Raw genomic sequence first — 27,744 nt, forward strand, 5'->3', positions numbered from 1 at the left:
TTGTTACCTCCCTGTCAGGGTTCCCCTGCCTTTTCACTTTCCATCCCATCCTCCTCCTCAGTTGTCCTGCCTGGGCCCGGGTCTGAGGGTTTATGTTAACCTGTGCTTTTCTCTCTTGCCCCCCCTCCCCAGGGTCCGTGTCCGCTACCAGAAGCGACAGAAACTGCAGTTTGAAACTAAACTGGGCATGAACTCTCCCTTCTGAGCCATAGGCCTTTGGAGCTATATCGCCCTGGGAACCAGGGCTAGCTGGACCCATTTCTGAGTCTGGGGAGCTGATATCATGAATGTTTCAGAGTTCGTTCTCAGGCCCCTTAAACCAGTCAGGTACCCCAGGGGTTTAGAGGTTCAGCCTTGGGTGTCAGGCCCTGCTGTCTTCCTGACCCAGTGGGGAAAGTCCTTGCCTTTTCCTCGGGCTCGCCAGGGGCGCTCTTGAATGTATAACCTTGTATGTATGATCCCTTCAGGGTCCCCAAGCCCAGCACAGTGCCCAGCCCATCCTGGAACATTGGGCAGTGGCAGCAACAGTAGAGACCTAAACATCTCTTCAGGCTATGCTATTAAGACGGGAGGTGCAGCCCTCAGTGTGCCCTTCACCCTATTATTCTGGGTAGGGGCCCGGATAGTTCTCTCCTCCAAACCTGGGGGTTGCTCTGAGGACCTGAAGATGTAGGAGACCTCCCCTGCCCCCCCGCCCAACTTGCCCTGGAACCATTCTTCCCATGCCTCCCTCAGGTTGGCAGTGAGGATCAGTCTTGGGGTATTGGGGCCAGGTCTCCTTCTGACACCCTGCCCTAGTTCTCCAACGTGAGAATGTTTTTACTGGTGATTATTTTCTATTGGAAATGAGCCTTTTAAAGATGAATGGAGACTGGTTTGTATTAAAACTTGTAAATTGCTTAAGAAAAGCCTATGTCTGGTACATGAGGCAGCCGTGAAGGGGCCCTACCTCATCCCTCGGCCCAGGGAGGGGAACTCCAAAGGTATGGAGGGGAGGGCCCAGCCTTCCCCCTTCCACCTCAGCAGCAGTTGCTGGGCACAGGTCCACCGCACAGATCCAGACACACAGCCCTGTCACGTGGAATGACACTTTCATTGGCGTTAGTTGGGGGAAGAGGTTAATGGTTACAGAGGCCGGGCTGGCCCGTTGAGTTAGGCCTCCAGCCTGGGGGAAGGCCCAACCCTACTGCATCCTCCCAGGCCATTAAGAGATAGAGTACATTCCATTTAAAATATATGCATTTCTCTCTGCTTAAAAAATAACATTTACAGTTGAAAATGTTTGGACTTTTGAGTTAAGGGATCTATTAGTCCCACTGCCTCTTGCCCCCAGCTTTGCCACCCAAGGAGAGACTTCAGGGGCAGGGGTTGGCCTGGGCACTGCTGCCTGAGGGCATGTCTCCTGCCATTTATTTACATGTCCTGGGTACATCTGCTGTGGGGGGGTCATGGGGTACCCAGCTAGGCCCCAGGGCTGAGGAGGGCCTGGCCATGCTGCCCTCCACCTCTCAGAGTACAGGGTAGCACAATGGGTAGCAAGAGGCACACTGATGTGGGCTGGGGGCAGAGGAAGCACCTCAGAGGCCTCTCCACCCCTCCTGCCCCCTGTGCAAGGGACAGGGCTGTCTGGTTGGCTTACACCCCATGCAGGAGTGGCGGGGGTCGGGGGTGGGATGCTGAGATGCAGCTGAGGCCCCATGGCTGGTCAGGTCCTGAAAAGTTCCCTCAGCCCCATGCGGACAGCTGCCGTCAGAACAGGAATGGGCCCTGCTGGCCAGAGTTTCTTTCATCCCAGGGCAAATGCTGTAGATGCTGCAGGTGAAGCTGGGCAGTGACGGAAGGTTCCAGGTGATTCTTGCTCAGTCCAGCATGGCATCCAGCTGATCAGCCAGTGCGTCAAACATGGTGCTGATGTCATCCAGAATGTGCTTGGCAGAGGTGCTGGGGGGGCTGCAGCAAAGTAGGGTGGGGAGGGTTGCCAATCAGGTCCAGCAATGGGAGCTGTCATGGAGACCCCAGAGGGTGCCAAGGACAGTTTGGGACGTCTGAGTTTTCACACAAAGACCCCTCATCCCCCACCTCGAGGCAGTGGGAGGTCTCGTCCCTTCTCTACAGATGAGGTCACCAAGGCCCAGAGGGCTAAAGTGACTTTCCCAACCTGCAGCAGTTACTGGGATTCCTTGCCTGTCAGACTTGGGTGACCAGAACTGGGGCTCCTCCCCCATTCCCTCAACATTCCCATTTTCCCCTGCTGCCAGGACCCATCAGGCGGGAGGAGCTGCCCCTCTGCCTGAGCCCCCTCCCTTCCCTGTCCCTCACCCCTCTTGCTCCTCGTCACTGATGCTCTTCTCCACGGCCCTCAGAGCAGCAGCCAGGGAGGAGCTGGTCTGCTCCAGTCTCTGCTGGGCCCGGCCTGTGCTCACAGCCCCAGAGCTCTCGGGTCTTGGTGGTGGCACTGGGCGGGGGCCGAGCCGGGGAACCAGCTTCGGGCCAGAGAATGCCAGCTGTGTACAGGCCACAGACACAGGCTTGGGGGCTGTTCCTGCAGAGACAGAAAGGTGGCTTAAGACCCAGCAGGCTGGGCCTGGGCCCTGCAGACCATGTCCTCTCCTGGGCAGGCCCACAGCCCCGTACCTGCTCCAGGCACCTTGATGAGCGCAGCAGGGGGAGTCGGCGGCTCCGTCTCCCCATTCCGGCGACCCAGTGCTGACTTCTCCAGACCCTGCCCGGGGCAGGGAGGCGCAGGGGGCCCAGAGAGGGGGCTGGGGCCAGGAGTGCCTTGAGTCGGAAGGTTAGGATGGGGGGGGCTGGGAGAGGCTGAGGGCGCCTCACTGGGGGTCTGGGAGGGCAGGGGAACCAAGGGGCCAGGCACGGCACTGGCCACCCCGAAGGCCAGCAGCGCTGTCTGCAGTGGCTCTCTCTCCCGGCACTTGGGCCTCCGCTTAACAGTGTCTGACTCCGTGAGGTTGAAATCGAGGCCGGCGGGCAGGGGCGTCTCCCGAGGTGGGGGGCCAGCTGGCTTCGGCCGCTGTTTGATGGTCAGGTTTCCCTCCTCGGCAAACGGCAGCCCCTCCCCTGAGCTGCCCCGTGAAGGGGGTGTCCCCTCGGGTCCCGGCTCCTCCTCTGTGTCTGAGGCAGGCCCTGCTGGGGCCGGCGGGCCGGGGGGCTCCGAGGAACCAGTCGGCTCACTCAGTGTCCGCCTTCGGAGCCCTGTGGCCCCCTCCTTGGGCCCGGGGCTGCCCTCCAGGGGCGGTGGCTCAGGGGTGGGGCCCGACACAGAGCTGAGGCGCTTGGGGGGCGGGGGCGGGGGGCCCTTGCGTCGGGCTCGCAGGGCGAAGGACTGGCTGCGGGGTGCCCCTCGAGCAGGTGCCGGGCTGGGGCTGGTCCGGGTGAGGGTGCTGCGTCCTGGCCTCCGGGTAAGGGTGGCATAACTGCCCAAGGCGCTGCCCACAGGCCCATCAGCCTCCCCCTCAGCTTCCCCCTCGGCGGGGCCCGAGCGGCTCAGGCTGTGGGACCGGCGCTTGGGCCGGGGTGGGTCGGGAGGAGTGGCTGGGGGGCCAGCCAAGTAGGAGAAGGCCCGGGGTGCGCCAGGAGGTGGCCCTGGGGCTGGGCTGGAGGGTGAGCCCTGGGGGTACATAAAAACGTAAGAGGGGGGCCCTTGGCCAGGCAGTGGTGAACAAAGTTTAGGGGGCCTCTCTGTGCCCTCAGGCAGGTTCCTCTCCTGTGGGGTGCCGGGGTCTCCACTGTTGGGCTGGGCAGCTGGTTGTTCCTGGGAGTGACCGGACCCCTGTGAGCGCGCTCCAATGCTCTCCTGGCTGGGGGAGCGGGCTGGGGGCAGGGGCAGTGGCTCGGGGCCGCCCCCTGCCATGGCCGCCTGGAGCTCTGGGCTCAGCTCACTGCCCTGAAAGGTGAGGAGCCGTGGACTGGCTGCGGCTGGACCATCCCCATTCTCCAGCCCCTCGATGGCCATGAGCTCCGGACCCGTGGCTGGCCGGCGCCCACCTTCGCCTGGGGCGTCCCCCTGCAGTAGACCCCGTCGAAGCTCTGCCAGCCGCTTCACCCCCAGCATGAGCTTCTTCTGATGGCCTGTGAGGGGAAGGAGAGGGGCAGCAGGGTGAGCTGGTGCTGGGGGAAGTCAGCCCCAGAGGCCCGCGGGGGCCCAACCCCGAGGCTGCAGTGTGGGCCTCACCAAGCTTGTTGACGCCGACCTCCTGCAGTTCCTCCCAGGTGAGATCGGCCACCAACCCCATGGAGTCGTAGCCGCTGCTCACCAGCTGCTTGTGGTACTGCGGCAGCCCCAGCACGCACAGCCACTCCAGCAAGTCGGCCTGGAAGAGCGCCGCCATCAGAGCTGGCTCCCTGGGGCCAGGAAGAGAAAGGCTCCCGTGCCCGCCACCCTGGCCACCCACCCGCTCACCGGGATGTAGCTGGGCAGCCACTCGGCGATGCTGAGCTGGGCGATCTCTGAAGCGATCTTCTTCCTGTGCCCAGGCTTGGTCACCCCGATGGCCGTCAGGTCCTGCCACACAGAGCTGAGCCGTCAGGGCCCCGCCTCTGCCGGCCGCTCTGCCCCCCACCCCACCCTCCCGCGTTGCAGCCCCCACCTCGGGTGTCATGCGGCTGATGGTTGGCACGTCGTAGCCGGCCTGCAGGAAGTGGGCTGTGTAGCTCTCCAGCTGGAATTCACTCAGCCAGTTATGGATGGCCTGAGCATCCTGGCCAGGCAGGGGGAAGACGGGCAGAATTTGCAGGAGCTAAGCCTGCTGAGAGCGGCTGAGGTCCCAGCCGAGGCACTAGGGCCCAGCCTCAGGTCCTCTCCTCTCTGTAAGCCTGCCTCAGAGGCTGGGCCAGGCCCTACCAATGCACCCACCCCCCCAGGGCCCGTGGTGTACCCCCAGCCATGGTCCTACCTTCCCCTCCAGCAGCTGCTCGGGCCTCACGTCCTGGGTGAAGATCGGCTCCCCGGAGAGGTGGGGGCTCAGGTGGTCTTCAAGGAGGAAGGGAAAAGGAGGGAGAGGTAGCAGCATGAAGGGCTGCCAAGCCCTCAGCATCACCCAGCTCCATACCTCTCCTAGCCAACCCAGGAACCCATTTGCCTCCCTACCTGTCAGGGATGGTGGACACAGTCCTGGCAGTGCCTGGCCCTCTCCAGCGGAAGGCAGAGGCTAGAGACAGGAAAGCAAGCGACTCAGCATTTGGAGAACTGGCAGTGGAGGTGGGCCTGCCTGGGCCCCAGGGCCCTGACCTCCTACCTGGGCATTCTCAATAAGGAGGCCCGGGCCATGGCCGTTGGTACCCTCGGAGCTCTGCCCGCTGCCGGCACTGCGGATGCTGCCCACGCTGCCCTCGCTGCCCACGCTGTTCCTGTCACCTGCTGCAGGGACCGGAGCAGAGGGGTCAGCACCCCAGCTGGCCCTGCCAACAGCTGACCAGCAGCTGATAAAGCCAGGCGCCCACACTGTGCCCTCAGGAGGGTGTACCTGGGCTGTCAGGGCTGAGGCCCACCCGAGGGAGCTGCCCACAAGTGAGAGGGTGCAGGGCATCATCAGCAGGGGACTGCGGTGTCCTGGAGAAGCCTGGGCGCAGGGCAGTGGGTGCCGAGGGGAGACGCGGGGCGGGGATGCCCACCCGCTTGCTGACCACCTCGACAATGCCCGGGGGGAAGTAGCCCACCCGGTCTGTGCCCCTCTGGCTCTCATGGATGTGGCCCTTCCAGCGGCCGTCAGGATGCTGCTCCAGGACCTGTGGTGGCAGGAGGGAGGATGGTCACCCCCGACGCCAAGCACGGGGCAGGCAGCTGGCCCTGTAGCCATGCACTCTTCCCCTTTCCCCAGTGAGTTGGCTTCAGACACCCAAGTCCGCCCATTGTCTGCCATAGCCTCTGAAGTCAATGAGTCTCTGGGCAGCACGTGCCACCAGGGTATGCAAACAGGAGCCCTGGGATCAGCCTGTGTCCAAAGCCCGGCCCCGTCACATGCCAGCCTCAATTCTGCCATCTCTAAAGTGGAAGCAATCATTGCGCCCACCTCGCCCGGACTGGGGAGAACTAAACGGATGATGCCTTTAGAGACAGCAGTCATGAGGATGTGCACAGGAGACTCTGCCTGGCCCTCACCGTGATCACGTCCCCTGCCCGGACATTGAGGGCCGTGGGATCGTGGAGGTTCCAGAAGTCCTTGAGTGCTCGGACCTTCAAGATCCCGGAGGCCTCTAAGAGGAAGGGAGGGCGAGCATCACTGGAGGGTCCTCGGGGCCTCCCAGCCCGCCCGTCCCCCCTTCAAACCCTCTCCCCCAGATCCTTGGCTATTGTTTCCAAAGTCCCTGGGCCCAGGCGTGTGACACCCGCCCTCCGGGTCCCAAGCCCTCTTCACTTCCTGGTACCACCGGAGCGGCTCCCAGCCCCAGGCTGGGTCTTCGCCCTGGGCACTCACCCCGCAGGAGCTGCTTGATCTCACGGCTGGCCTGGGAGGTGGTGAACTGATTGACGATATCCAGCGCCGTCTGGTTGTACGTGTTGCGAATATTCACGTCCACCCCTCCCTGGGTGGGTGTGGACGCGGCGTGAGCACGGGCTAAGCGCCTCGCCCCCCATCTCTCCCCTCATTCTCACAACTACCCAGGAGGTGGGGACCATCATCATTCGCAAAGTTTACAGATGAGGACACTGGAGCTCAGAGACTGGGTCAGGGCCTGGCTCAAGGTCTAACCAGAGGCCAAGGCCAGGCCACTGCCAGGCCCGCACCTGTAACCACACGGCCTGATGCTGCTCGTCAGGACGCCAGGCCCCATCCTGTTGCGTGCACCTTGTGAGTAGTGGAGCCCTCCCTCCCACGCTGTGCCAGGGGCCTCCCAAGATGCCAGCCGGGGTGGGTGCCTGGCGGAGGCTTGGGCACACCAGCTGAGAGACCGGGAGGGCGGTACCCACACCCACCTCCAGGAGCAGCCGCACCACCTCGGTCTTGCCATACAGCGCCGCCTCGTGCAGCGCCGTGCCCGTCTTGGTCTGGCGGTTGATCTCGATCCCAGCCCTCAGGAGTTGCCTGCGGTGGGGAAACGGAGTCAAGGCGGGGGCAGGGGTGGAGCAGGCAGGGAGGGCCCCGGTAGGGGGGTGTGGGGGGAGGAGTTGGGGAGGGGGCCGCCAGCCAGTTACCTGATGACCTCTCTGTGGCCATTCTTGGCAGCCAGGTGCAGGGGTGTGGTGTAGTTGGGGTCGCACGGGTCCTTGGCCTCACCCTCCAGCAGCGCCACACATAAGTGGCTGTTCAGGAGCAGTTGGGCCACCTGCGCAACCAGCACAGGGTGAGGAGCCCCTCCCAGGACCCTCGGGCACCCAGGAGCCAGCACCCCCGGGGGGTGGCGAGCCTCACCTTGAGCCGCCCAAATTCACAGGCCAGATCCAGGGGCGTCTTCTTGGCCTTGTTGACCAGGCACGGGTTGGACTGGTGCTGGAGGAGCATTTCTGACTGGGGAGGGGGGGGCGAGTGAGGGGCCCAGCCTGCTCCAGCCCCCCTCCCCCACTCCCACACTGACCCAGCCTCCCTGTGGCCGGGTGGGCTCACATACCACCTCGTAGTGCCCGTACTGGGCAGCTAGGTGCAGGGGGATCTGTCCGTCCAGCGAGGCGGCATTGACCGCCGCAGAGGCCCGTAGCAGCAGCCGCACAGGCTCCAGCCGGCCCTGCCAGGCTGCATAGTGCAGGGGGCGCATGCCTGCAGGGGGCGGGGGTTGCTGAGCAGACCAGAGCCAGCCCAGCTGGGTGAGGCTGGCTGAATGGGGCTGAGGCTAGAATCCCCCGACCCCCACCCCCCCACCCCACGGACAACCTGGGGACCCCCATGACAGCGGCATTAACTTTCTCTCTTCAGCCTCTTCTGGGACGTCAGCACCACCCACTAACCCAGATGGTTGTGAGGACGAGGAGGAAAATGCCATTTCCAAGCCCGGAGAGGCTACGCAAATGTTTCTTAGAGCAAGCCATGCACACGGGAGCCTGCCCAGGTGGGAGCCGCATGCAGGGGTCTCACCATTGCAGTCCCTGATGTCAACGGTGGCCTGAGCCTCCAGCAGCAGAGCTATGAGCTCCAGGCTACCCCCCAAGGCTGCGTGGTGCAGGGCGGAGAACCTGGCAGGTGGGGGGACGAGGGGTGTCGAGGCGCAGTCCCCCGCCCCCTAGAGCCTAGGCCTCCACACCCCAAACCCACCCTGGGGGGCTGGCAGGGCCGAGCCACTTGCCCCCTGCGGCCTGGCAAGCCCCCACCCCGCCCCCCAGCAGGCTTGCCGTGGGAGCACTGGGCTGCGGGCCGCAGCATGAAAGAGCCCAGTGTCTCGGCTGAGAGGCCTGTTTGTCTGGCCTCCCCCCAGCCAGCCCAGGGGAGGGGGCCGTGGGAGCAGGGGCCCGGGGGCTCCCACCCTCCAGGGAGAAAAGGGAGCCCAGCAGGAATCTGACCCAAGGAGGCCCCTCGGAGCCGGCTCAGGGCTCCCTCCACTGGCGGGCGGTGCACAGGTAGGACCCCCCCCAACTCCAGGCAGGGCCCAGAGCTCGGCAAACACACTTCAAGGTCCAAGACTGCGAGGGGAAGAGACTCGGGGCCCAGGGTCTTCCCCACCCGCCCCCTCCCCACGCTTTTACTCACCCGTCAGCATCTTGGTAGTTGACATTGAGCCTCTTCGTGGAGCCAAGGAGCTCTGGGGGTCAGGGAGGGGGACGTCAGGACACCTATCAGAAGACTCCACCTGCCCTTACTGCCCCACCTCCCAAAGCCCACTGACCTGGTGGGGTACAGGACAAAACCTGCCCCATGGCCCCTCCTGTCCTTTCCTGACAGGGCTCCCCACCCTGGCCCACCTGCCTGCCTGCTGCCAGCAGGCACTGAGTGCAGGGAGCTGCTGCAGCCTGGCGCCCTGGCCTTGCTTGTTTATGGAGCTCGAGGAGTGGGGTGGGGGCTGCTGTGCTGGCCCTCTCCGGACAGGCCCCCGGGGCACATGGTTAGCATTCCTGCAGGCAAGGGCCCAGAGGAAGTCACATTGTCCTACTGGGTGGGGGGGGACTGGGAGAGAAAGAAGGGCAGGGCGCTGGGTGTTCAAGGACAGAAGGGCAGATGCCAGGGCTGGGACATCCCTACAGGCAGCAGGGCGGGGAAGGGGGTGGCACACAGGGCTACGGGCCCCAGGGCTGCTGCTATGTAGGCTCAGTGTCGTCATCTGAAAAATGGGCTGATCACAGAACCTGCTCACAGGGGTCACTAGTAGAGTTGGCCCTTGTCAATGTGCAAAGATGGGAACTGTACCCACTCAGCGCTCCATTCTCATTAGCCATTATTACCAAGATGCTAAGTGCCATCAGCAGCTGGTAGGAACCCCCTCCCCCCCACGCCCCCACTGTTCCCCTGGAACCCAGCAGTTTCTCAGGTGTCCTGGGGAGTCATTGCTGACTGTGCACCCACAGGCCCCTAGTTCATTCCCAGCACTGGGGCACTCTGCTGGATGGCCAAGCCAGAGGAGCGAGGGGCATGTCCTTCTCAGGGATGGGGCGGGCAGGTATGGGCCGTCCTTACCTGGGCAGGGACGGAGGCGGTCCCTGATGAGTGCTTGGGAGGGAAAAGGGAGGCCTGTCATGGGCAGCCGCTGCCTCCTGCTCAGAGCCCACCCCTGCAGGGAAGGAGGCCTAGCTCGACCCGGGCTGGGCAGGGGGCCAAGCGTGCCGGTCCAGGCCTGCCCCCAGGCCTCAGCGGGCCCCTGAATACCCCGGCAGCCTGGGCAAGACAAGGCCTCATTCCAGCAGGGGAGGACCATTCCCCAGTGGGGAGCAGAGGGTGGGGAGGGAGGGGCCAGCTACATTTTGGGCTGAGCTGAATTACCCTCTGCCAAAAAGGTAAACAACCAGGGAGGGACAGGAGAGAGGAGGAGTGGGAGCTGCTGGGAAACCGAACAGGCCTCCCAGGTCTTCCTTGGGCTGCCTTGGAAAATCCTAGCCTCAGGCACCATTCCGGCAGGGGAGAGAAGTGGGGGCTTGGGGGGTAGGGTTTAAAGTGCGACACATAGGGCTCGAATTCTTGCTCTTCCTCCTACTAGCTGTGTGACCTTGGACAGCTGCTGCACCTCTCTGAGCCTCAGTGAAGACAAGGTCAGCAAGGAAGAGACACAGAAAGTCCGTCATTCCGCCCAGCTCCCCACCAACCTGGACAGTCCAGTCTGGGATGGGGCAGCTCAGAAGCAGTGACAGGAGGGACAGGAACTGGGTGGCTCCAGTCTTTTCAGAACAATGCCCGGAAGGGTGGGGGGGGAGGGACTTGGGGTGACTGGACAGGGGCCGAGACAGGAGGGCGGAGGGGTCCAGGCATCCCCCTGCCGCCGGGCCTTCCGCCTTGGCCGGCGGGCCCTGGGGGTGGAAGGGTCACTCCTGATTTAGGCCTGGGCAGAGGATGTGAGCTCAGCTGGCCACCCCTGCCCACTCCATTTCCTCCAGTCAGAGGAGACAGCTCAGAAAAGGGAGTGGGGGAGGGACGGGGAGAGGGCCAGGGGCAAGCCAGGGAAACGGCACCCTTTTCCCCCAGCTACCTGCTCCCCAAACATGCCCTGGGGTGAGGGCAGGGCATGCTGGCCCCTAGTGACCAGACAGCAAATGGAGGAACCCAAGGGCATCTCTCCTGCTTTTTCTTTGGAATGCCAGGAAGCTCTAGCTACCCACAGAAGGAAAGAGGGGAGCCCTGAAACTTGTCTTCAGCAGCTTTCTTGCCCCTCAGTGGTAGATAGCGGGAGTTCTGAGCCCCAATTCTGAGAACTGTTTCAGAGTCACCTGGAGAACTTTCTGAGTTGCAGAGTCCCAGGCCCTCTCCAAAGAATCTCCTTTGAGGGGGCATGCAGGGAGGCTGCATTCTTAGAACAGTCCCTAAGCAGTGCTTACAGGCTGCCAGGGGTAGGAGCACAGGGCAGAAGGCACAAGCTTGTCTCTGACCCACCACACGGTGGCATGGTGACCTTGGGCAGGTCTCTGACCCTCTCTGAATATTGAGGGGATTTGAGCATTTCATAAACTGCAAGATTTGCAAATGTCACCTTGTGATTCTCTATCGTCACGGGTTTTCCTGACTTTTCAGAGGACTGGGTGCCAGGGCAGGGTAGGTACAGTGCCACGTCCTCAGGAGGAGGTCCCGGGGCCCTGCCATCCTGTGCTAGCCTCTCACAGGGGTGCCCTCTCCCCTTTAGGGCTGTGGGAAGGGACATCTTCCCCCATACATGTTTCCTGCTGGGCACCGGGGACCCTCTCAGAGCCCAGGAGCATGGCGAGAAGTTCCCGCCACCAGCGCCCAGCCCCGCCCGCCTGTCCTCCTGGGGCCTCACTTTGAGGCCTGCAGCCCGCAGGGCCAGCAGCAGCTCAACCAAGACCCGACTGGGCAGGTCGCCAAAAAACACACGGGAGGGGGTGGCTCCCGCACTGGGGCCTCCAGGGCCCTCTCCTGGAACCTCACCTCCTGCACACCCTCTATCCACTGCCCCAGGGCACAGAGACCACCGCCCCCCCAGCCCTCTGAAAATCTCTCCTACTCCTTGTCTCCTGTCCTGGTGTACAAGTGGGTGCATGCACCTGTGTGCACAATTCCTCGGGAGGAGTCCTTAAAATCCTTCCTTCTGGCACCCCACATGGCCCAGACGGAGGAGGGGGAATTAGCCTTCTTTCAGGGAGTCTGGGGGACCCTTTCCTATGCACAGGGCCACTGCATACCTTGGGGCCAGAAAACCCCAGCCCCCTGAGGGGCCCTCCCTTCCAGAGCTCCTCCCCCAGCCTCAGTCTGGTGACAGGAGCCACCTCCTGCCCCTCCCAGTCTAGAACTCAAGGCGCCAAGTCCAGTGGCCTTCTGGAAGCTCGCCCTCGAACTCAGAGGTCTGTCTGCTCTCCCTGGGGCTCTCTCTGCAGAAGGACCCCATAGAGGGGGCTCAGGTGAGGCCATGTGCATGAAGACCCCACAACTCTGTCAGGAGAAGGGCTGTGGAGAAGCCTCCAGAAAATAAGCTTTGGCACCCCCCCCCCCAGGGGACGCAGGCAGATATGTCAGGGGGAAAGTGGCTTTAGTAAGCACTCAGATGGAGGGCATTCAACTTTTTCTTATTTTAAGCAGTGGAACTATCTTTTTAAAAGATATCTTGCTGGGCCATGGTGGCTCAGCAGGCAAGAATGCTTGCCTGCCATACCAGAGGACCCAGGTTCGATTCCCGGTGCCTGCCCATGTAAAAGAAAAAAAAAAAAAAAAAGAAAGATATCTTGCTGGCATCCCATGAAGACAGACATGCAAAGATGCTGTGGTTGAAGTGAAGGGGATGGAGGAGATGGAGCTCTATCTATTCAATCTTTCCCAACCCACTGCCAGGAACACCAAGGGTCCAAAGGACACATCTGAAAAACTACCTGCCAGAAAGCAACTCCACATGGGCACAAATTTTTAATCTGTTTGTTCATTGCTGCAGCCCCCATGCTTAGAACACAGCCTGGCACACAGTAGGCACTCAAAAATTTGGATGAATGTACTTCAACCCTTTCTATTTATCAGTGGGGTGACTGAGGCCCAGAGAGGTTAAGCAAATTGCCTAGGGACACACAGCAAGAGGTCCTAACCTTCCACTCTGGTTCTCCTACACAGAAGCGTTTCTTGCTTAGAACAAGACAGCCCTTCCACTCCAAGTCCCCAGGTCATGGCAACCCCCAAGCCTCTTTCTGCGGCCTGAGCACTCAGGGCGGGACTCAGGTCGACCACCACCACACCAGGTACTCACTGGTCTTTGCAGCCTTGACCTTAGCCACAAGTTTCTGCACGCCGGTCACATCCCCATTCTTGACGGCCAGGATCAGGTCCTGTTCACGGCCCATCCTGGCCCCTAGGCCAGGCTCTGGGCTCAGGAGTCCAGGGCAGAGGCAGAGAAACTGGTCCAAGCTGAGGCGTCAGGGCGCCATACCTCAGCACCTCAGATGGTCAGGGATCCAGGGGAGCACGTCCATACAAAGGCAGTGAGCTCCTTGTCAGGCACTGGCGGGCGCTCTGTGAGCTGCCACCACAAGCAGGAAAGCCAATCTCTGAGGGGGTGGAGGCTGCTTGGAAATCTGGACGGATATCAGCTTGCAGTTTCCGACAGCCCCGGGATGGGCCGGGACTGGGCACGCCAATCTTCCCAGCTTGGCTCAGGAGCACCAATGCCCACCCAGAGGGCAGCCACCATTCCCTCCAGCCTCAGGCAGCAGCCCAGGACAGGTCTCCGCTGAAGGCTGAGCCACAGCCTGCAAGGGTCCCAGAAGCAGGGTTCAGACCATGAGCCGGATGGGGCCAGCAGGGAGCCCCCAAACCAGCCTGGCTAAGCCCCTCAAAGTGGGGAGGGAGGTGCCAAGAGAGGCATACGTGGAGAGTGGGGGGAGGTGGCATTCTGGGAGGGGGAGGCTGAGTCACCCGTGCCCCAGGCACCTGGCAGCAACTCAACCTTGGGCAGGAGAGGCCCTGGCAGCACGATACACCGACACACTGGGGCCAGGCCAGCAGCCTGTTCTCCACAGCCTGGGGCTCCGACACCCACAGACAACTGGCTGACCAGGAGGTGGGGCCCGGGCGGAAAGGCGCAGGCGGGCGGGCAGGGGTCACTCCCTGTGGAAGGCGCCTGCCCCCGACTCCTCCCTATCTAAGCTTTACCTTAATAGCCTGATGCCGTAGCCCCAAGGCTCTTTATGAATTGAGGGGGAGGCGTCGGGAGCCGATTGCCCCCATTAGGGTGGGGGTCTGCACGCTGGATGGAGAGGCTTTACAGCACCTGTTGCTGACCTCTCCTCACCCTTTGTGCGGGATGGGGGAGTAGCCGGGCAGAGAAGAGAGACAAGAGCTGGGCAGTACTGGAAAACGGGGCTCCTTGCCCCCCCCCAAGCCAGAACCGGAGGCCCAGACCCCGGACTTCACAGCAGAAAGCTAAGTCAGTTCCTCAGTGGTGGCGAATTCGCTGCCCGGGTCCTGTGGCAGGAGACCCGCACAGGGCCAGGGGACCTGGCTGGGGATCCTTCGCCCCCAGAACGTCCCAAGGCCAACCCAGAGGGCACTGCCCCTCATTGCCCGCGGCCGACACTGGGAGTCCCCCAGCCCCCCGGAATGCCCCCTAACCCCGCGATCTCCCAGCCCAGCCCAGCCCAGGCCGACCGGGGTAACAAAGCGGCGGGAAGGACCTGGAAGGCCGAGGGCCGGAGCGATTGATGCGGGAAGACGGAAAGAGGGGGCGCGAAGAGGACGGAAGGAGCCGAGAGATGGGGGCACCCCCCGATGCCGCGAGAAAAGTTACTTTGTGCCCGCCCCCAAGGGCGCTGACCCCCTCGCAGCCCGGGCCCCGCAGCCTCACCTCTCCCGACCGCCCTGCCCGGGTCCCGCTGGCCCTGCTCGGTCCCTGGCACTCCGGACGGTGGCTCCCTTTGCCCCCCCACCCCCTTTCTCCGCCTTCTCCTTTTCCAAGGCCGGCTTGGCGCCTCCCGCAGGAAATCCCGCCCCTCCCCCCTCCCTCCCGCCGGATCGGGAGCGGAGGGACCGTCCCGGCGGCGCAGTCGAACTGTCAGTCAATGCCCGAGTCCCCGCCCCACTCGCGCCCGGCCAGACCGCGGGGACAGGCCGGATCCGCGCATGCGCCCAGGTGAAGTGTGGTGGTCGTGGTGGAGGGGAGGCCCATCTCGCTGTGATTTCGCGCCGCTGGCCACGAGTTGGAGTTGTGGCGACCCGGGGCTTTAGTCTAAATCGAGGGCTGTCCTGGATGTGACTGGGTAGGAGGGAAGACGGGATGTGAAAGGGTTGGGGAATCGAGACCCGGGGACCCCACTTGGGAAGGCCCCGTTCCCCTTTCCCCCTCCCTCTTCCCGGGTCTCCCACAGAGACCTCCGCCAGCGGCCGGAGTCTCGGAGCCGCAGCCGCTGGCCAGAGCAACGGCGCCACCTAGTGGATGGTATCGGGGCGGCCCACCGTGGCGGCTGCGGGGACCCCAGCCTCGAGGAGGTGCTCTTGGAGGAGGGCTGGGGAGGCGCTTCAGCACCATCGTGGGCCGGACAGCGCCCCCCCCCCCCCCCCATATCCTCGCCCTCGGATCTCGGCCTTCCGAGCCCCTCGGAAGGGACCCGACGGAAGACCCCTAGGGGACTCCGACCCCTTCAGGGCCGCACCTGACAGCCTCTGAGCGGCCTTCAGTTTGCGAAGCTGGAACTCGGGAACCCACCTCTTTCCCTTCTCTAAGCTCCCTCCTCTTCCCTCCTTGCCTAGCCCGGCGCAGTGGGGAGTAAGCCACTCAGTGTTGTGTTGAGAAGGGTCACACACTTGCTGTTGATTTAACCGTCCCAAACGTTGGGTCGCTCAAGTTTTACTAGAGAGGAGCTCAGAGGAGGGCTGGGGACAGGAGAGCGGGAGCTCCTACAAGTACAGAAACCTGCAGCTCCGCCTGTGAAATCGAGTCACACGTTTAACGATAGGCGCTAGGACCCAGGGCAGCCAGGAAAGGCACGCCTGGGGGGTGAATCGCAGGACTCCCGGAGCCTAGGTGAGAAAGGCGGGCGCTAGGGCCGCGCGGAGGTCCGCCGGTGGGCGGAGCGCGCGCAGCCGCAGTCGGCGTCCGGATGGATCCCGAAGCCGATCCCGCGGCTGTGGAGGTTCCCGCCGGGCGCGTGCTCAGGTGCGGTTCGGTACCGGGTGATGGGGAGGCGGGCAGGGAAGCGGGCGTCCGGGACGCGGAGGGCCGGCCCAGACTGCGCGGCGCCGACCCTGCGCCCCTCCCTCCCCAGCGCCCGGGAGCTCCTGGCCGCCCGCTCGCGGTCCCAGAAGCTGCCCCAGCGGTCCCATGGCCCCAAAGACTTCCTCCCCGACGGCTCGGCGGCCCAGGCCGAGCGGCTGCGTCTGTGCCGGCAGGAGCTCTGGCAGCTGCTGGCGGAGGAGCGCGTGGAGCGTCTGTGAGCTGAACCATACCGAGGCTGGGAAGGGGACGGGGGCGGGCTCCGGCAGGTGGGACGCGCGGGCCGGGTAGACTTCTCGGCTAGACTGAGATGGATCCCTTCCCAATCCCCGCCAGGGGCAGCTTGGTGGCCGCCGAGTGGAGGCCTGAAGAAAGTTTGGTGGAGTTGAAGTCTCCTGCGGTAAGCGCCGGGGCTCAGGGTCAGAGGACTCTCCTCTGCTCTCCTGACTCCTTTGTGACTTGCTCTGGACCCCACTACAGGGTAAATTCTGGCAGACCATGGGCTTTTCAGAGCAGGGCCGGCAGCGGCTGCACCCGGAAGAAGCCTTGTATCTGCTGGAGTGTGTGAGTGGGGTCCTGGGAGGTCTGAGCAGGGGCTGGGACCCAGAAATGCGAAGGACACGTTTTTATGCGGGAAGAGTATACTCAGCTGAGCCTCTGTGATCAAGGAGTTTGTAGTCTGGCTTCTAGAGCATGAGGCACAAATGCCATGCAGGGAGCAGGAATTCCATTCCCAAATTAGTGTTGCGGTCCCCCTTTCCTGGTTGACCATATCCTTGCTGTGATACGGGTATGGCAGTAGCAGAGGGGAGAAGCTGTACCATGTGGCTGTGCCACTGGAGGCAAGAGCTCAGAAACTGAGCTATTGGCTCCCATTTCCAGGGCTCCATTCAGCTCTTCCACCAAGACCTGCCACTGTCCATCCAGGAGGCCTACCAGCTGCTGCTGTCCGAGGATACTGTGACTTTCCTGCAGTACCAGGTATCTGCCACTCTCCTGGGCTAAGAGCCATCTATCATTGAGTTAATGAGCATTTGCAAACATTTACAGGTACCTGTGTGGTGCCAGGCACAGTGCTCTGCCCCCATGGATACAAGACAGACTAGGTGATTACTGTCTGCTGTCATGTGCTTACATCCTAGTGGTGGCAACTAGATGATAAATAAGCAAGCAAATGAACTGTTGCTCTCATAGAGAGTGCTAGGCGGAAGGTGAAGGGGGCGAGTTACAGAGACTTGGGGATGCTATATTAGATTCTGAGGTCAGAAAGGAATCATTGAGAGGTTAACATTTAGGCAGAGACTGTTTGATGAGATGGGACTAGCTGTACAAAAATTTGGAGACGTAGTACCCTTGGCAGAGGAACCAGAAGTACTCCTGAGAGAAGATGAGCTTGTGGTGGAGGGAGCAGTTAAGGAACAGAATCACTGTGGCTGGTAGAGCACAGCGGATAGGGGAACGTGAGGTCAGCAAGCTAGGGAAGAACCAGAGCGAGGAGGCCCTCTTGATCTTGGTAGGTCTTGGATTTTAACCTAACATGACAGGAAGACATTGGAAGTTTGAAATGACCCAGTTTATGTTAAAAAGATAGCAACTCTGACTGCCTTGGGGACAACAGATAGTAAAGAGTACAAATGGGAGAACCAGTTAGGCTGCTGTATTCATGCATGTGAGAGAAGAGAGGGTTTTAGTCTGGTTGGGGTGTGGGGTAGGAGTGAGTGGGAAGAAATGGATGAATTTCAGAAATATTTTGGAAGAAGAATGGACAGGACTTTGCTGATGGATTGGGTGTCCATGTGAAGAAAAGAGGAGCCAAGGAAGACTCCTAGGATTTGGGCATGAGGCAGTGGGTGGGGCTCTGGAATAATTTCCTGATGAGAAGACTGGGGGAAGAGCAAATTTGTAGTCCAGAGTCACAGAGGTTTTTTTTGGCAAAGGTTAATTTTGAGGTTCTTCATGGACATATAGGTGATGACATCAATTAGGGAACTGGTCCCATAAACCTGGAGTTTGGGGAGAGGTCAAGGCTAGAGACGTGAGCATGGACATTGTGAGCATGGGGACAATGTTTAAAGCCATGAAATGTACGGGAGTGTGGCCTGAGTAGAGGGCTGGGGCTCTCCAACATAGGAGGTTGGGGGAAGATGAGGCACTAGAACAGATTGAGGAATATCCAGTAACATAGAAGAAAGCCCAGGAGAGGTGACATCACAGAAGCCAAGAGAGGGTCTTCTAAGGGGAGAATGGTCATCTGTGCTGGTGGGTGCTGAGAGATCAAGATGGGGGATATTCCTGGATCTGTCCCTCTGATATGGAGACAGGCCCAAGGACAGACATGTGGCTCTTCACCAGAGCCTACTCCCCCCCACCCCCACCAGCCCATCCACATCTGTGGAGGTGGGGGATGTGTCCACTCCCTTCTCCCATCTCCTTGTCCAAATCATAGTCAGGAGCTTTGCTTCATCAGCTTTGGAATAAAGCTATTCTAGGACAGTGTTCCTTTCCTGGTCTATCAGTATTAGTTTTTTGGGATTTGTGTTTAAGTCAAGAAATGACTAAGTGTTATTTGTGCCCAGAGTAAGGTGAGTGACCAAGATTGGAATTCAGAGCCCAAGTCCTTACTGTGGGGAGTGTTTTTATAATGGAATATGGGCCAAATAGTACCAGGGTTTGGAATCTGGGGGTGTGCAGGAGCAGCAGGCAAGCGGGCTGGGATACAGCTTCTCTCTGGGAAATTGGTGTTTTAAATTTAAGAATGGACATCTGGTCTTTACTTTTTCTTTTCTTTTTGAGGTCTTCAGCCATCTGAAGAGACTGGGCTATGTGGTTCGACGATTCCAGCCCAGGTAAATTCTCATTCTACTTCTCTTCCATTCATTCTAGATCTGGGACCCAGCTGGCTTCCCAGAGTGGGAAAGTGGCCTCTCTCCTTACCTGGAACCTTCGCTGGAGCTGCTGCTCCCTGGCTATGGGCTGGGGGTCTCTGTTGGAAGGGCTGTTTCGAGAGGCCCGTTAGGAAGAACCTGGCCTATTGGTTTTAATTGATCACCTACAGTCCATCATGAGCAGGGCTGGCACTTAGTAGGTGGGCAAGCAGATTTACTGAGTGTATGCATGAGTGGAAGACTGAGAGGAGAATTTAAAGTTGAATAGGGTTTCATGTTTTTTGCGTTAGGTTAGATGTTCTTCCTCTTAGGGATCCAGTGTTGTAAACAGCCACAGACTCTCTAACCTGGAGTGGAAACTAGTACAGCCTTTGCAAGTTCACACTGGGTTGTAAAAGCTCTGAAACAGGCACATCCTTTAATTCCTGAGAGCAGAATACATCCTAGGAAAATAGGATGTGTGCAGAATGTTCAGTCATTCATTCATTCAACAAATATTTATTGAACACGTACTGTATGCTTAGATCCTATGCCAGGAGCTGAGGACATGGCAGAGAGCACAATCCTCTGCTCCCATGTAGCTTGCATTTAGTGGAAAGCTTACACAGAACAGCATCATTTTGCAAAATCAGTGAACTTGGAAACAACCTAGGAATCCAATAGTGGATACATAATGTAGAGTTTATCCCTTAGAGCAGCTCTGAGTAACAAAACTTTCGGTGATGGCCAATATATGTGATTTTTGCAACTATGGGATGGGATTTTTAGTTTTACTTTAATTGACTTAAATAGGCACTCATGGCTAGCAGGCTACCTTTATTGGAGAGCATATTTAGAAACATAAAAAATTGTGCCAGAGAAGAATGCAATAATGGAGAAGGAGCTGTGTTCACAGATTCTACGGGGAGCACCTAGCTGAGATGATGGCTCTCAGCCCGCCCCACTCTCACCCCACAGCTCCGTCCTGTCCCCTTACGAGAGGCAGCTCAACTTGGATGGCTGTGCCCAGCACCTGATGGATCAGGGGGGCAAGAGGAAGAGGAGGAACTCCAGTTCTTGGTAAAGCTCCCTGCCATAGACATGCTCTAGGGAGCTCTGCGGGTGCAGAGGCAGTGGGGCGTGCTGGCATCTGGAACCTTGGAGAATGCATGAGCTTAGGAGCTGGGCTAGTGTGGTTGCTACCTAGGCTCTGGGAGAAGTGGCACCCGTCCTCAGTGCAGCAGGATATATATGCTACAGCAGCCAGGAATCCATGTGTTGTCTTTCTTCATTCTACATCCTCAGGTCCACTCCTAAGAAGCCCAAGTCCCCAGAGACCCCCATGCAGGGAATGGATGGGACACCTGAGAGCCTGGCAACCTCAAGTTCACATCCCCGAAAACAGAACAGCCAATGCCTAGAGGAGATCCCCCAAGAGTCAAGCCTTGGAAAGGGCCCAGAGGGCCCCTGTCAGCTTCTGGAGTCCTTGGGACCCTTGCCTGGCCTGACCAGGGATGGGGTAGGGAACAGCCAGGAAAGTGGCAAAGTAGAGAATGGGGTCAAGGGGCCTTGTAAGCCACGCTGGAACTTTGAGCAGATCTCCTTCCCCAACATGGCCTCAGATAGCCGCCACACTCTCCTGCTTGCCCCAGCCCCAGAGCTGCTCCCGTCCAATGTTGCTGGACGGGAGACAGATGCTGCATCCTGGTGCCAGAAGCTGAACCAGCGAAAGGAGAAGCTATCCCGGCGGGAACAGGAGCTGCAGGCAGAGGCCCAGCACTTCCGGGAGGATGTAAACACGGACCCTGAGGTGCAGCGCTGTTCCAGCTGGCGGGAGTACAAGGAGCTGCTGCAGAGGCGGCACTTGCAGAGGGCCCAGAGCCACCCCCCACACCTGTGGGACCAGCCCGTCACCCCCTTGCTGAGCCCTGGCCAGGCCGACTCCCCAGGTACCCCTCACCTGCCACAGCTCCCTCAGCCCCCTGGCTAGCCCCTGGCAACTGAGGAGCCACAAGACTTGGCAGAGGTGCTTGGATTGACCAGGATTTTCTGGTCCAGCACAGGGAGTGCTGTCTGGTGGAGTGAAACCCACAAGGACTGCCAGTACTGTGGGGCAGCAGCAGAAGGGCCCACATGAAAAGGTTTAGAGATGAAAAGTCAGTGACCCAGAAGGGAGGAGGGGGTAAGACCAAGCCCTTAAAATCATAACATGACGTGGATGGCCTTGCCATCAACTAGCAACTGTCCCATTAGGTTGGAAGGAGGAGGGTCCCATCTCGGCCAGATGAAAAGCAGCCTTTCTGCTCTTGCTGTGAGCTTAGGGAACTCAGAGGGCAAGAACGGTCCAGGCTAAATGTATTAATGAACCCCAAACTCCTTAAACCCTTTATGGGGACCTGACAGATAAGTAAATTAGGGTTGCCAGATAAAATACACCTATCCTGTACTTTTATTTGCTAAATCTGACTGTCCTAAACTAGATGGTGGATCAGAAAGGTTAAGGGACTTTGCAAATGGCTGACCCTCTATCCCCCAACACCCTTTTCTCACTGTCCTTGTAGCCACTGCCCTCCAACATGTCTCTGTGCTACAGACTGCATGCCTTGCTGACGGAGGGGACCGGTGAGTTTCCACCAGCACCTGTCTTCACAGCACTTGAGCTGCCTGCAGGAGTTGGTGGCTGGGATTTGACTCCTGAAATTGGGTGCCAGCTAGGGGCTCATTCCAGGGGACCACACATGCCTATCCCTGAGCAGTGGCCAATGTCTGTGTGTGTCTAGGGGAGATGGAGGGGTGATAGACAAGAGATGGGTTTATCCCAGAGGTTCTGAGATGGAGCAGCCTAGACCACTCCCTATCTAACCCTCTCACAATTTGTACCTCACAGCCAGCTCTGTTTCCCTAGGTGCCTCCTAGAGCTGGTGGGGTAAAGGACAAGTGGGGGAGGAGAGTTCTCTTTCCTGAGGTTTCTCACTCTGTCTCCAGGCTGCTCAAGAAGTCTGGGGGCTTAGAGATAAGCTTCGATGTTTACCAGGCCGACGCTGTGGCCACTTTCCGGAAGAATAACCCTGGCCAGCCCTACGCCCGGATGTGCATCAGTGGGTATGAGACCGCTGCCCCCAGCTGCCCGGCTAATTTGCCAATCCCAGAGGAACCTGAGGTCCAGAGAGGTCTAGTGACCTACGTGACAGCACACAGCCAGTTAATGCTACTGGAACCTAAGTTTTCCAGTTGTTAGTTCTCATTCCTGGGATTCTGAGTGGTCTCTCTCCTGTACCATGTTAGTCCAGGGCTCCACAACAGAAGGGACAAGAATCAGGAGAATTTACAGACAGCTCACTCTTCCTAGCCTCCTTTCAACCAGCCCCTGGTCCTTTCTTAGAGAACTTTTCAAAGCTCAGTAATTTGCAGAGGAGAACCCAGGGGTCAGCGTTCTTAGACCCCCAACTCTTATCTTACAATCTCCCTTCCCTAGGAACCTCAGAGGGGCTAGGGTCTCAGTCTAAGTTTCATCCCTGCAGATTTGAGGAGCCGGTCCCAGACCTCTGCACCCTCAAGCGGTTATCCTACCAGAGTGGGGATGTCCCCCTGATCTTCGCCCTGGTAGATCACGGAGACATCTCCTTCTACAGCTTCAGGGACTTCACACTGCCCAGAGATCTGGGGCAGTGACCCCAAAGCTCCTCCTCAGTGGGGACCTGGACTCGATCTGCTCTCAGGGACTATCTCAGCTGCCTCCTGCACTCTGGCTCTGACCTGGGGCTGCAGGGGCCAATCTGAACCTTGACCCTGGGTATCTGATGCTGGCAGGAGACTGAAGCTGTGCCCACTCCCTGGCCACTGCAGTGCTTCCAAGCCCCAGACCTGAGATCAGGGCTGTCTTGCAGTGACCCCACTGGAACTCAGGACTAGATTTCAGAGACCAGCAAGGTGGGGCGGAAGAGCTGAGGCTGTGCCTTTAAACGACGGGGTGCCTGTTTCTTGCAATAAAAGCCAAAGCCATTATAAAATAGATTCCTGCCCCCCTCCCTGTTAAGGGCAAGTTGGATTTCCGCCGCCCGCCCCGCCCCTCCCCCCAGTCTGAAGGCGCTGGGTCAAGGCACTGGCTTCCTGACCCTTCTCGGCTGTTTCCCCCACCCCCCACCCTACTCAGAGAGTTGCTTTCTCTGTTGAGGGACCTGAGCCCTGCGGATGGTCAAGAACGCGCCCCTGCACCTTGCTGGAGGCCAGCGCCAGAGGGGAGGGGAGCCCAAACCTCCTGTCTGCTTGGGTTTCTGACAGAGTCCAAAGAGACACGCCAGGCCCCAGCAGACCTTTCCTGAGTAGCTGGGGTAGAAGGTCGGGGCAGAAGGGTGGCGGAGAGGCGCCGCGTCCGTGCGGCTCGAACCCCTCTCGCCCGAAGGGGCCTCGGGCCGGGCTGCCGCGTCCCCTGCGCTCTCGCCACTCCGGCCCCCTCGCATGTGCTGAGCCTCCCGCCGCTGCTCCCGGGGACCGGCCCCTGCCCACTTCGGCAGCAGGCTCGAAGGCGGGGCGTCCCGGGAAGGCCGCCGTGCGCTTGGAGCCCGCCCCGAGGGGAGGCGCCTCGCGGCGACGTCCCGATCCCCATATCCCCCTCTCCTGGGTTCCAAAACCTGGTCCCGCGTCCGCCGCTCGCCCTCTGGGCGGAGCCCGTGAGCCTCGGCCCCAGCTTCGGCAGCTCGGGGCCGGGTAGTGGGAGAACGAGCCGTCTTCTGGGGGCGGCTGCGCGGCCGGGGACTATTTCCTCCTGCGGGAGGCGGAGGGACACTGGGCGCGGCGCGGCATCCTGCGGCCCAGGTAGACGCAGGTGAGGCGAGGGGCGGGCCCTAGTGCCTCGTGCATATTCACGCGGGTCGCGGCCCCGCCCCGCTCTCTCAGAGCCTGCGGATTGGCCGGAGCGTTGCCCCCGGTCCCTGAGGGCGGCCTCGCCGCGCTCCCGCCCCGTCGGCGCCGGGCCGTGGGGGGCGGGGCCGGGCCGCGGGGGGCGGGCACTCGGGGTTCGGCGGGGCCCGGCTGGCCCGGCCTTTATGTAAATAGCGGCGGCTCCGCCCCGGGCTCGCGGCGCCTGAGGTGAGCAGGAAGGAGAAGGGCGCCCGGCAGCCTGTGGGCCCGCGCAGCGGAGCGAGCGGAGCGGGTGGCAGGCGCCCAGGGACGGCGAGGCCTCGGGCGGGGCCTGCCCGGGCTTCCAGGTGATGAGCTAGCCGGGACCCACCGAGCGGGGCCCGCCCCCTTGGGGCGCCCTGCCCTCGGGACGCCGGCGGGTGGGGGGTGGTCCCGAGACCCCTGGGCTTCCCCGGGCCGGGCGGGCAGGGCTGCGCCCGGGTCCAGCCGCTTTGCTCTTGTCCCTGTCCCGGCCTCTTTGGTCGCCTGGGAGAAAGTCACCTGTAGACAGTGCCGCTGCGAACCTTCCTGTCTGACCCGACTGCGATTACGGAACTTGGGTTTCGGGTTTGCACAATAGCGTGTGCCTTTGGGAGCCGGGAAGCAGGTGCCCGGCCCTGCTGGGTGCGGGGCGCACCGCGGGGGAGACGGGGCCCCGGGCCTCGCGCCTCACGTGCCCAGCGTCTGGCCGGGGGAGGCCGACGACGCGTCTCCGGTGGCCTGTCCCCGCGCGGCGGCCGGAGCGCGTTACATGAGCGGCTTAGCCCCTGCCATCTGGGGCCCCTCCCTCCCGGCCCTTTGTGCCTCCTAATCCCCGGACTCAGGAAGCCCGCGGGAGGGACTTGGGTCTTGGGGCCTATCTCCGCCCTGGGGCACCCTTAGGCGCCTGTACGGAGCCCCAGTTTGTTTTCCTCGACGGAACGCAGTTGGGGGTTGCGCTGCGGGACGTTCCGACTTGGCAAGGAGTGGAAAGTTTTGTCTGACCAACGAAAGTGTGCAAAGTTTGCTCCTGCTTTAATCCGGCTGCGCCGCTCGGGGATAGCCAGGGCCTTGGCTGTGGCTGAGCTGATGGTAACCCGGGGAGCCGCGGCGCGGCCCCCTGCGGCTCTCACCTGAGACAGGTGAGCTTGGAGTGCGCGTCTGGACTTGGACTCAGCGCCCTTTCTCCTCGGGAGGCCTGTGCCGCTGCACGGCTTCTTCATCTGGGCTCCTGGACCCCCTGCGGGAGCTGGCAACTCAGGGTGCTATCACTGCAGAGGGGAAGTGGGCCGGGAGGCAGTGGGCGTGTCAGGACCACATGGAAGCCGGGTAGGAAGAACCGAGAGGCCCGGCAACAGAGCTGTGACCCCGCGGAGGGGAAGCGGAGGTCACAGGTGAGTTTTGAAGAAGACAGTTTGGGTCTGTGAGCTGCGTTGTGAGAAGGGACTCTGGAGAGATGGACTGAATGGAAGGGGCATGCAGGTTTGGTTAGCCTAAGCTGTCTGCACCTGGTGGCAGCCAGGACTCAAACCCAGTTTTGGGGGCTCTGTCCAGGACTCTCACCTCTTCAGCAAAGTTAGACTGGGCCAGTTTTTTTTGGGGGGGCGGTGGCACTGGACAGCTGTTGCAGAGCTTGTGGGCACTCTGGGCCCTCTCTGTTGTTGGAGGCAGCAGAGTATAGCAGAAAGTTACCTGCCCCGCCTCCCACGCCCCCCCCCACTAGCTGCGAGTAATAGTTGTGTTTTTGAAAATAATACTTAGTAACTTGTAAAAATTGTGGTAAAATACACGTAACATAAAAATTACCATTCTGATCTCTTTAAAGTGGCCTTTTAATACATTCGTAATGTTGTGTAACCACCACCTCTAATTCCAGAATATTTTCATCATCCCCAAAACTTAGTAAAATTTTTGAGGAAAAACCGACCCATAATCCCAGATTATAAAAACAAAAAGTAGTTGAGGCACATGGTAGAGAAAACCAAACATTATAGGAAAGCATGAAATGAAAGAGGGAAAGTGTTCTCCCTCTTGCCTCCCAGTCTTTTCCCTCTAACAAAATATTAAGTTTTAAACAAATCTTTCCAGAAAGACATCAGGTATAATTTTGAATGGTGGCCTTGCCATTTTCTTACTGAATGACCTTGGCTCAGTCATTTAACTGGGCTGAGCCTCCGTGAACCCTGTTTTCTCAGATGTTGGCAGAGGACGCAAAGTGTCATGAATTTGCGTGGCCTGGCGCATAGCAGGCACCCGGTAAGGATGAGCGTCTCAGCTTCCCCATGAAGCATGCAAAGGGCCAGTCACCCTGCAGGCCTTTTGGAGGTGCCTGATGAGTGAGAGGGAATTTGGCTTCCCTCTCTGAGGAGTCAGCAGAGGTCACAATTTTGAGATCTTTTAAAGCCTCTGAAGGTCAGAACTTTTTTCATCAGGAAGGTGCTCCTCAGAAGCTGGGGAGAGGAGGTTGAGGGAGGTGGGAGTGGCCTCTCCTAGCCTCGCGTGATTTCCAGCGCCCTTGGCCTTTCACCTGCTCCTGGGGAAAGCCAGGGGTGAGCCCAGCTGCGGGCCTTCCCTGGGCTGGGGTGGGGGGTGGGGGCCTGGTGCCGAGCCTGCTCAGGCCAAGAGGAATTTGGCTGTGCGCACTCTGTTCACCCTTTGGGGGCATGGGATTGCAGATTCCTGTGCTTTCCTTGTCACCATCAGGATTTTCTAGGAATGCCATCGTGCCTGCTTTCAACCTCCTTTAGGGAAGAGGTGACTTTTCCTGCCAGGAGGACTTCCTGGTCCCAGCACCTCCCTTTATGGAGAGGGGGTATATGGAGCTGCAAAGTTTGGACTCTTGTCGTCATTCTAATCCCCTGTCTACCCTGCTGGGGACACGGAATATGTCTGGCAGGAGTCTCCAGGAACAGTGTGGGAAGGTTTAGTTTCCTAGGGGGTATATTCAGACTTGAGGCAGCTGTCAGAGACACCTGAGTTGGAGGCACAGGGGCTCCATCTAGGCCTGGCTGCTTTGGGCAGCACTGGCCGGCTCCATTCACTCACACTGAGTGCTCAGCTCTGAGATGCCTTCTTATCAAGCACAGGCTGGAGAGTTATTAGGGCTCCTTCTGTTTGAAAGCATGCCAGGTCTGTTAGTAACTGTGTTTTCCTCTGTCCAAGAGTAGTTCACCGAAGAAATGGGGGGGGGGGGGGGGGTTTACCCCTGGGATCGGTGGGGCCACCAGCACTGCTTGCCTGTCCCCAGCTCATCTCCTGGAGACCTGCCCCATGGCCTGTTGCCATGGAACTTTGCCCAGCTCTCTTTGTGGGGGGGGCCTTCCCTCCTTTCCTTGCCTCTCAGGAAGCTGGAAGTTTCAGGAGTCACCCCAGTGTTTCCCCTTCCCAGGAACCACAGTGAATTCTTGAGCTAGGAGAGGCTCCTCTGGGTGTGGGGACAGGGAAGCTGCGAGGTGCTTGACTCTATCCCTCAGGAATTCAGCTGAGACCAGAGCCTTAGAGACACCCAATTCAGTGTTCCCAGGGTTGGATAAGGAGTCACCTGTGCCGGGGACTTTGTGGCTCTAGTGGGTAATAGTCCAGGGTTCTCCTTACCGAGGAGCCAGGTGTCTTGGACTGTTGATCTGAGGCAGAGCCCACAACAGTATCCTCAGCCGGGCGCCAGGTGCCACCTCCACCTGGCCTTGGCCTGGGTTAGAGACTCGAGAACTGGGTGGAGAAGTTCCCTGCAGTACCTTGTGGGGCCCCAGCCCAGAGCTCTTTGGGGTCAGTGGTTATCAACATGAGACCACCTTGCCTAGTTAAGTTATTCTGTCCTAACTGTACATTCATTCACTTAACGAGTGTGTATCAGTGTCTCTTGTGTACTAGGCATGGTTCTAGACACTTGGGGTACTGTGTAAACAGAGATCTCTGCCTGCACAGAGCTTATGTCCTAGAGTGGGTGGGAAAAGTCCGAGTGCCGGAAAACAAACTTACATGAAAGATACGCACTAACAGGTAACACCAGCTGTCGAGGAAGAAGAACCAAGGTGAGGGGTCGGTTGCAGCTTTAAAAAGGATGGTCAGGGTGGGCCTCAGCCAGAAGGTTACATTTGAACAAAGACTGAAGAAGTGAGGGAGTGCCTTAAATAAAATTTGAAGGCCCGCATGTGTCAGGGGCATTGAGCACTGGAGTACAGCCACGAAGTGAGCAGGCTTGGCCTTTTCCCCCAGAAGCTAGCATCTCCTGGAGGCTCCTTGGGGCCTCTGTTCAAGCTTGGGGTTAGGTAGGAGT

The 27,744-nt window shown here is 59.9% G+C and overlaps 4 protein-coding genes and 1 long non-coding RNA gene across 22 annotated transcripts in view; 4 read left to right on the plus strand and 1 right to left on the minus strand.

Annotated features, from left to right (window-relative positions):
* TMEM94 (transmembrane protein 94) overlaps positions 1–1,266 on the plus strand; it is a 59,341-nt gene extending 58,075 nt beyond the window's left edge. For 3 of the 10 annotated variants that reach the window (XM_077163787.1, XM_077163788.1, XM_077163789.1), the window contains exon 32: positions 133–1,260. In XM_077163787.1, coding sequence (XP_077019902.1) covers positions 133–205 — 73 coding nt within the window. In that variant the 3' untranslated portion in view covers positions 206–1,260. Of the gene's footprint in view, positions 1–132 lie in introns of all 10 variants that reach the window. The other 7 variants (XM_077163783.1, XM_077163782.1, XM_077163781.1 and 4 more) reach the window with 5 other exon arrangements.
* CASKIN2 (CASK interacting protein 2) lies at positions 853–14,492 on the minus strand. 5 transcript variants are annotated; one of them, XM_077163792.1, is made up of 21 exons: positions 14,362–14,490; positions 13,671–13,810; positions 12,769–13,267; positions 8,634–8,685; positions 8,025–8,122; positions 7,564–7,709; positions 7,368–7,463; positions 7,151–7,281; positions 6,932–7,040; positions 6,432–6,540; positions 6,116–6,210; positions 5,481–5,742; positions 5,253–5,374; positions 5,105–5,165; positions 4,911–4,987; positions 4,605–4,715; positions 4,418–4,519; positions 4,190–4,328; positions 2,635–4,086; positions 2,320–2,542; positions 853–1,950 (listed from the first exon to the last, which is right to left on the minus strand). In XM_077163792.1, the coding sequence occupies exons 3-21, from the start codon at positions 12,860–12,862 to the stop codon at positions 1,860–1,862; spliced, it is 3,570 nt and encodes a 1,189-aa protein (XP_077019907.1). In that variant the 5' UTR covers positions 12,863–13,267; positions 13,671–13,810; positions 14,362–14,490; the 3' UTR covers positions 853–1,859. The 5 variants fall into 5 exon arrangements, with proteins under 5 accessions (XP_077019907.1, XP_077019906.1, XP_077019908.1 ...); XM_077163791.1 differs by lacking the exon at positions 13,671–13,810 and having other exon boundaries at positions 14,362–14,492; XM_077163793.1 differs by lacking the exons at positions 13,671–13,810; positions 14,362–14,490 and adding an exon at positions 9,555–9,648 and having other exon boundaries at positions 12,769–12,879.
* LOC143687144 (uncharacterized) lies at positions 7,160–10,264 on the plus strand. The gene is made up of 3 exons (XR_013177440.1): positions 7,160–7,299; positions 7,866–7,998; positions 10,072–10,264. It is a non-coding gene; the product is annotated as an uncharacterized LOC143687144 (long non-coding RNA).
* An 80-nt stretch (positions 14,493–14,572) lies between the features above and the next one.
* Positions 14,573–22,604, plus strand: TSEN54 (tRNA splicing endonuclease subunit 54). 2 transcript variants are annotated; one of them, XM_077163805.1, is made up of 12 exons: positions 14,573–14,773; positions 15,470–15,669; positions 15,779–15,943; positions 16,063–16,126; positions 16,207–16,290; positions 16,609–16,707; positions 18,520–18,572; positions 19,569–19,670; positions 19,896–20,539; positions 21,152–21,212; positions 21,576–21,692; positions 22,112–22,604. In XM_077163805.1, the coding sequence occupies exons 2-12, from the start codon at positions 15,614–15,616 to the stop codon at positions 22,260–22,262; spliced, it is 1,596 nt and encodes a 531-aa protein (XP_077019920.1). In that variant the 5' UTR covers positions 14,573–14,773; positions 15,470–15,613; the 3' UTR covers positions 22,263–22,604. The 2 variants fall into 2 exon arrangements, with proteins under 2 accessions (XP_077019920.1, XP_077019921.1); XM_077163806.1 differs by lacking the exon at positions 16,207–16,290.
* Positions 22,605–23,203: 599 nt separating this feature from the next.
* The window catches only part of LLGL2 (LLGL scribble cell polarity complex component 2), a 46,199-nt gene continuing 41,658 nt past the window's right edge, over positions 23,204–27,744 (plus strand). The window contains exon 1 of one of the 4 annotated variants that reach the window (XM_077163843.1): positions 23,204–23,415. The gene's annotated coding sequence lies outside the window, so the exon portion shown is untranslated. Of the gene's footprint in view, positions 23,416–23,673; positions 23,798–24,293; positions 24,611–24,646; positions 24,863–27,744 lie in introns of those variants that run through there. The other 3 variants (XM_077163840.1, XM_077163842.1, XM_077163841.1) reach the window with 3 other exon arrangements.

The sequence above is a fragment of the Tamandua tetradactyla genome, chromosome 6, assembly GCF_023851605.1.
Source record: "Tamandua tetradactyla isolate mTamTet1 chromosome 6, mTamTet1.pri, whole genome shotgun sequence".
NCBI classification, from domain to species: domain Eukaryota; kingdom Metazoa; phylum Chordata; class Mammalia; order Pilosa; family Myrmecophagidae; genus Tamandua; species Tamandua tetradactyla.

Bases quoted from the DNA above. Each gene is read 5' to 3' on its own strand.
- CASKIN2 (XM_077163791.1), bottom strand. From the start codon at position 12,862: ATGGGCCGTGAACAGGACCTGATCCTGGCCGTCAAGAATGGGGATGTG. The intron at 6,541-6,931 runs GTGGGTGTGGGT...ACACCCACCCAG, and splicing joins TGGTGCGGCTGCTCCTGGAG to GGAGGGGTGGACGTGAATAT. The intron at 4,988-5,104 runs GTAGGGAGGCAA...TCCTCCTTGAAG, and splicing joins GTGTCCACCATCCCTGACAG to ACCACCTGAGCCCCCACCTC.
- TSEN54 (XM_077163805.1), top strand. From the start codon at position 15,614: ATGGATCCCGAAGCCGATCCCGCGGCTGTGGAGGTTCCCGCCGGGCGC. The intron at 15,944-16,062 runs GTGAGCTGAACC...AATCCCCGCCAG, and splicing joins GAGGAGCGCGTGGAGCGTCT to GGGCAGCTTGGTGGCCGCCG. The intron at 18,573-19,568 runs GTAAATTCTCAT...CTCACCCCACAG, and splicing joins GTTCGACGATTCCAGCCCAG to CTCCGTCCTGTCCCCTTACG.